Source organism: Elephantulus edwardii, unplaced genomic scaffold (assembly GCF_000299155.1).
Source record: "Elephantulus edwardii isolate Elephantulus edwardi_28Jun2011 unplaced genomic scaffold, EleEdw1.0 scaffold00181, whole genome shotgun sequence".
NCBI lineage: Eukaryota > Metazoa > Chordata > Mammalia > Macroscelidea > Macroscelididae > Elephantulus > Elephantulus edwardii.
Window position 1 is genome coordinate 2,112,854 of NW_006399931.1, and position 6,558 is coordinate 2,119,411.

General features: G+C 36.7%; 1 protein-coding gene across 1 annotated transcript in view; it reads left to right on the top strand.

Annotated features, from left to right (window-relative positions):
• Positions 1-6,283, top strand: part of ZNF800 (zinc finger protein 800) — a 27,669-nt gene extending 21,386 nt beyond the window's left edge. Inside the window, exons 3-4 of the mRNA XM_006896076.1 lie at positions 1,707-1,850; positions 4,587-6,283. Coding sequence (XP_006896138.1) covers positions 1,707-1,850; positions 4,587-6,283 — 1,841 coding nt within the window. The remainder of the gene's footprint in view (positions 1-1,706; positions 1,851-4,586) is intronic.
• Positions 6,284-6,558: the final 275 nt, after the last annotated feature.

Sequence of the window (6,558 nt, forward strand, 5' to 3'; positions counted from 1 at the left end):
GTCCACTCCACTATGCAGCCTTCGTTCTGGACTCCTGTCATGATGATAATACCTAAACATATATCCCTTTAAAGCAATTCTCTCCCTCATCTGTTTCAATGCAGTATACATAATTTCTTTCATCATTTTCTTTCCTCTTTCTCAGTATCCCTCCAACCCTGATGAAAGTCCATTTTACAACAGTGGCACTATGCAGTATTTGTCCTTTTGTGACTGAGATATTCCACTCAGCATAATGTCCTCCAGGGTCACCCATTTTTCCATAAGTTATTTGATTTTCAATGCAGTGTAGTATTCCATTGTGTGAATATACCAGAGCTTCTCTATCCATTCGTTTGTTGATGGGCACTTGGGTTGTTTCCAACTCTTTGCTATTGTGAACAAAGCTGCTATAAGTATGGGTGTGCATATATCTGCTTGGGTGTGGTGGTTATGGTTTCTTTGAGGTATATTCCTAGTAGTGGATTAGCTGGGTCAAATGGTATTTTTATTTGCAGCTTTTTGAGAAAGCGCCATACTACCTTCTATTATTATTAAAATTAAATACTAAAAAATATTTAAAGCTGAACACTCTAGTTCTAGACAAAAAAGGCTTTATATTGATTGCTCTAGATTATAAGCCGGTGAAGAGAAACTGGTAATTACACAAATAACTGAAGTTTTTAGGAAGGAAAACTTTGAATAATAGTGATATCAAGAGACTGAAATACAAAATTACCTCTCTTACAAAACAAAATACTTACTCCTGTCACACTAAAATGGCCATAATCCATAATCTCATGTTGACCCAGATCCTGGCACAGTTTGAACTGAACTTAAAAAGAAAAGTGATACAATTTGTACTTCTTTGAGCAATCTTTATTAAAAAATATTTTTACCAACTAACTTGGAGAGGGACATGTTGCTTGGAGAGGTGGAGGGTCGGCAAAAGAATGTAAGGCCCTTCATGGGGTGGACCGACTGACTGCAACAATGGGCTTAAGTGTGTGAGAGATGTGGATGACACAGGACAGAACAGGGTTCAGATCTGTTGTTCATAGTTTTATTATAAGTTGTACTCAAATCCCCACAACACCTATTCACAACAATAACAAAAACAAAGACACCTCCTTCTTTTGCTTCTTAATGCAGAAGAGTGCTAGGCAGATGAGCCAGAAAATTTGAGGGGAAGATACGGAAGAAGATTGTTCTTCCCAATTCCAGATCTGTTGACCTAGAATCATGAGGGGTGGGTCATGTACTGCTTTATTGCCTGGTTGGTGGAGTGATGTGTCCGATATTATAACGACTACCTCGTGAGATGCTTGCAATTGATTGGCAGCTCCTTTACAAAGGCATCAATTTTAAGTTGGCCAAAACCAATTGAGTGTAGAATTTTGCATGCCATTGCCGCTGTACCGTGGAGGCAGAACGGACTCATAGCGGAGCCTCTAGTGAGTTTTCTGAGGCCGGAAACGGGATGGGAGAATTTTGCATAGCACTTACTTTATGACTTAGTTTTCTGTATTCTGTGAGAGAAGATGGCATTGCCTAGACTTTGTTTTTCAAGAATAATTGTGCTTTTTCAAAGGTTCTCTGCTGGTGTAGTCTCCGTAGTGTGTCGTGCTGTTCATCAAGCATCACTGGACCGCCGGCTTATCAGCTTGGTTGCCTAGTTCAAACTGTGTGTTAAACTGTCCTCTTTCATTTTCTTTTTATCCCCTCAGGAACCAGACAGCTTAAACATATTTTATTGAAAGATGTGGACACTATTTTTGAATGTAAATTATGCCGAAGTCTTTTCAGAGGATTACCAAATTTAATTACCCATAAGAAATTCTACTGCCCCCCAAGTCTCCAGATGGATGACAGTAAGTTTTATTCATATGTTTAGTAATGTTTGTTTCAGTAACTATTATTACACGACAGTTAGAGATTTACATGAATATGTTATCATACCTGGTTACAGGCTATTTAGCGGTACAAAATAAATTTAAATACTTGACCCAAATGTTCTGTTTGGTTTCCTATAGGTACTTTTGTATCAATCCTTCTATTAGATTTTCCTATTATATTATAGTGGGTATTGATCTTGTTTGTTTCTTTGAACATAGGGTTTTTATTCAGGGTATTTGTAAGTTAAAAATATTAATGCCACAAAAAAGGAGCAATTTTATGGTTTTCCCCTCTGTTTAACAATTTATTACGAGATAGTAGCTATTTACTTAGATTTCCCTTAGTAAATTAGAAGCTTGGAAGTACAGGGTATAGGATGAGTCTTTGAGTTATTTATTAGGAATGGCAGAGAGCATTACATAATCTTTATTAATCTTTCTAGTGTTTTTTTTCTGGATCTTAATTTGAGGATCAGTTTTTAGTGAACTTTATTTAGATCAGAAATGAGATTGTGTCACAGGCTGAGATCCAAAATGACTATATATGATGAATATAATAGTTGACAATGAGAGTGAATAAGAATGACAGAAGAATTATTGATGCCTTTGAGCTGTGGTTTTGGAGAAGAATACTGAACATCCCATGAGCTGCCAAAAAGACTAAACAAATATGTCGTGGAGAAGGTGCAGCCAGAGAGCTCTTTGGAGGCAAGGATGGTGAGGCTTTGCCTCACATACTTTGGGTATGTTGCTAGGAGAGGTTATTCCTTAGAGAGGGACATGATACCTGGAAAGATAGAGGGTCGGCGAAGGAGAAGAAGACCCTCAACCAGGTGGGTTGGCATGGTCAGGAAGTGTGAGGATGCCACAGGTTAGGGCAGGCTGTTGTTCATAGGGTCACTGGGTCATACTCCCCTTGATGCATGTCACAACAACAGCTCAGATGTTTGCCGAGTTGAATATATTGTTTCTATGTGCTTAAGCTAGCAGTATATGTAATGATATTTTCTTCTTGCTTTAAAGAACTACTGTGGATTTATTGAAGTATTTTAATAGCCAATAGCTTTCTTTCATTCTTTTTGTCTAGGAATTTAACTCATTGCAGACTTTTAAGAGTTCCCTTGTTTGCCTTATTGATATGATAGTTGCACTGTGGATTTTATGCAGTTTGTAACTTCACTTTTTTTGCTTTGGGGAGGAACTGCAAATACAAAATATATTAAAAAATGCATTAATTATCAATGTGAAGGTGGTTTAATACTTATTTTAGGTTATAGATGATACAAATAATTCATATTTGTCTAGAAGCTTACTATTTTACTATACTGTCCTGCTGTACTTTGTATTATTTTTGAGTTGTAAATGTAAAGGAAGTCTGTAGAGATTCGTTTCAGATACAGCCTTTTAATTGAAGCACACTAGACTAGTTTATTTGTTGTAGCTATTCTTGGTTATCTTTTAGTTAGGGAATTCACTTATGAAGGGAAACAGAAATGGATTGCTGAGTTAGTATTTACTTTTGTTAGTAAAATTCATTCAAGGAATACTTCTCCGGAAGTCTTGTGCTTCTTATAGATAACTGCTTTACCTATTTAAGAAGAACAAAGCATGATAAACTGTAAGAACAATAATGATTCATTTCTTTTAAGTAGATAGCAAATTTGGGTTTGTATCTCTAGATTTCAGAGTTGTGTATGGAAGTTTAACTGGTATTAGACACCTTTGTCAAAATAGGAATAATTGTTTGCCTCTAGCAAGTGAAAGTATGATCTAGGTAAACAAATCTAGGTTTAATTTTGGAGTAAATTTAGTTATACTTTGATAATCTATTTTAATAGGATTTTATTATGTTAAGAAAGTATGTATAGAATTGAATTTAGTTTATAACTTTTGTTCATCCTTCTGTTAATAATTTATATTCTGTTAGAAATTTTACTTCTAGTCTTTTTTTTTTTTTTTACTTCTAGTCTTTTTATACTCTTTCATGTCTCTAAAGTGTTCAGATTGTCCTTAGATGATGAGGCTGAGCTATTTATTATAGATAAAAATTAATAGGAACAATATATGCCCCCTCTCCCTAAAAGAATTATTATTTATTTGTACAGTAAAATTCTTGATGATGTTTTATCTGCCTTGGCTTATGAGAATTTAGTTTTCTTTACCAGTTAAAAACTTTCAGAGTAAAAATCTAAATTATTGTTTCATTGCTCAGGAGACCCTAAACATTCTTACTTTAAGATTGAGAGCACTTAGAAATGGAAGTAGCTCTATAGATTGCATCTAGCTTTCTTAACATTTGCATACCATGATGAAAATTTAAATGAAAGCAAATCTTAGGTTTCGGTCTGAATAGCATGGCGGTTAAGTACTGAGTTTCTAACTGGAAAGTTAGTGGTTTGAGCCCACCAGCTGCTCCATAGGGGAAGGGTACAACAGTCTCCTTCTGGTATGATTACATTCCGGGAAACCCTGTGGGCAGTTCTACTCTGTCCAGGGCTTTAGTGAATCGGAACTGACTCTACAATAATGAGGTTGGTTTTCGGTCTAATGCTACTTTTTTCATAAAATGTTAAAAACCAGGTAATGATGTTATAAAAATGAATGTGAACCAGTAATGTAATAAACTTTATGGTTGAAGGTTATATTTAAAAATTTTAGTGGACTAGTGTAGGTCAAGTATTTCAGATTAAAATGTTGTTTTTTCCTTAACAGACCTTCCTGATGTAAATGATAAACAGAGCCAAGCCATAAATGATCTCCTAGAAGCCATATATCCCAGTGTGGACAAGCGTGAATATATTATTAAGCTAGAACCCATAGAGACCAATCAGAATGCAGTGTTTCAGTATATTTCAAGGCCTGATAATCCCACCGAAGTCACACAGTCAAGCAGCACTCCTGAACAGACGGAAGTTCAAATGCAGGAAGCCAGCACTGAACCAGCTAAAACCGCTCCAGTCCCGGATACAGAGGTGGAAGCTGTCGAGCCCCCTCCTGCCGAGGTTATGGCAGATGAAGCTGTACCAGCATCTGATGAACAACCTCAGGAATCACAGGCCGATGTGGAAACTTCTGACAGTTCTGATTTTGGTCATCAGTTGATATGTTGTCTTTGTAGAAAAGAATTCAATTCCAGGCGAGGTGTCCGTCGTCACATTCGAAAAGTACACAAGAAAAAGATGGAAGAACTCAAAAAGTACATTGAGACACGAAAGAATCCAAAGCAGTCTTCTAAAGGACGCAGTAAAAATGTTCTAATTCCATTAAGTAGGAGTTGTCCAGTGTGCTGTAAATCATTTGCTACAAAAGCGAATGTAAGGAGGCATTTTGATGAAGTTCATAGAGGACTAAGGAGGGATTCAATTACTCCTGATATAGCGACGAAGCCTGGGCAGCCTTTGTTCCTTGATTCTGTTTCTCCTAAAAAATCTTTTAAGACTCGAAAACAAAAGTCATCTTCAAAGGCTGAATACAGTTTAACTGCATGCAAATGTCTCCTTTGCAAGAGGAACTATAGTTCACAAATAATGCTTAAAAGACATATGCAAATTGTACACAAGATAACTCTTTCTGGAACAAACTCTAAAAGAGAGAAAGGCCCTAATAACGCTGCCAGCAGTACAGAAATAAAAGTTAAAGTTGAACCAGCAGATTCTGTAGAATCTTCACCCCCTTCCATTACCCATTCTCCACAGAATGAATTAAAGGGGACAAATCATTCAAACGAAAAAAAGAACACACCGGCAGCACAGAAAAATAAAGTTAAACAAGACTCTGAAAGCCTTAAATCAACCAGTCCGGCTGCTGCAGGTGGCCCGCAGAAAACCAGGAAACCAAAACTTTCAGCTGGCTTTGACTTTAAGCAACTTTACTGTAAACTTTGTAAACGTCAGTTTACTTCCAAACAGAACTTGACTAAACACATCGAGCTGCACACAGATGGAAATAACATTTATGTTAAATTCTACAAGTGTCCCCTTTGCACTTACGAGACTCGTCGGAAGCGTGATGTGATACGACACATAACTGTGGTTCATAAAAAGTCTTCCCGCTACCTTGGGAAAATAACAGCCAGCTTAGAGATCAGAGCTATAAAAAAGCCCATTGATTTTGTTCTAAACAAAGTGGCAAAAAGAGGTCCTTCGAGGGACGAAGGAAAACATAGTGATTCAAAACACGATGGCACTTCTAACTCTCCTAGTAAAAAGTACGAAGTAGCTGATGTTGGTATTGAAGTCAAAGTCACAAAAAACTTTTCTCTTCACAGATGCAATAAATGTGGAAAGGCATTTGCCAAAAAGACTTATCTTGAACATCATAAGAAAACTCATAAGGCAATTGCTTCTAATTCACCTGAAGGAAACAAAACCAAAGGCCGAAGCACAAGATCTAAGGCTCTTGTCTGGTGAGGAACAGTTACAGAGTTTTGCTTTTCTCCCCCATCGAACTAAAAAAAAAAAATCATTTGACCATAATTTATAGCTGGTTCCATTTTAACACATCTGCTTCCATATATCTTTTATGTCTGTGGGAACTGCAAGAGTAATATGCGTATTGCATTTACCTCTTCAGTGACCTTTATTCCAGTGGCTTGGGAACAAAAGTAAACTTGGAAATTTATCTTCCAGGACAACGCAATCTAGTTATAGGTAGATGGCACAGGGCAGTGCTTTCCTTTTAGAAT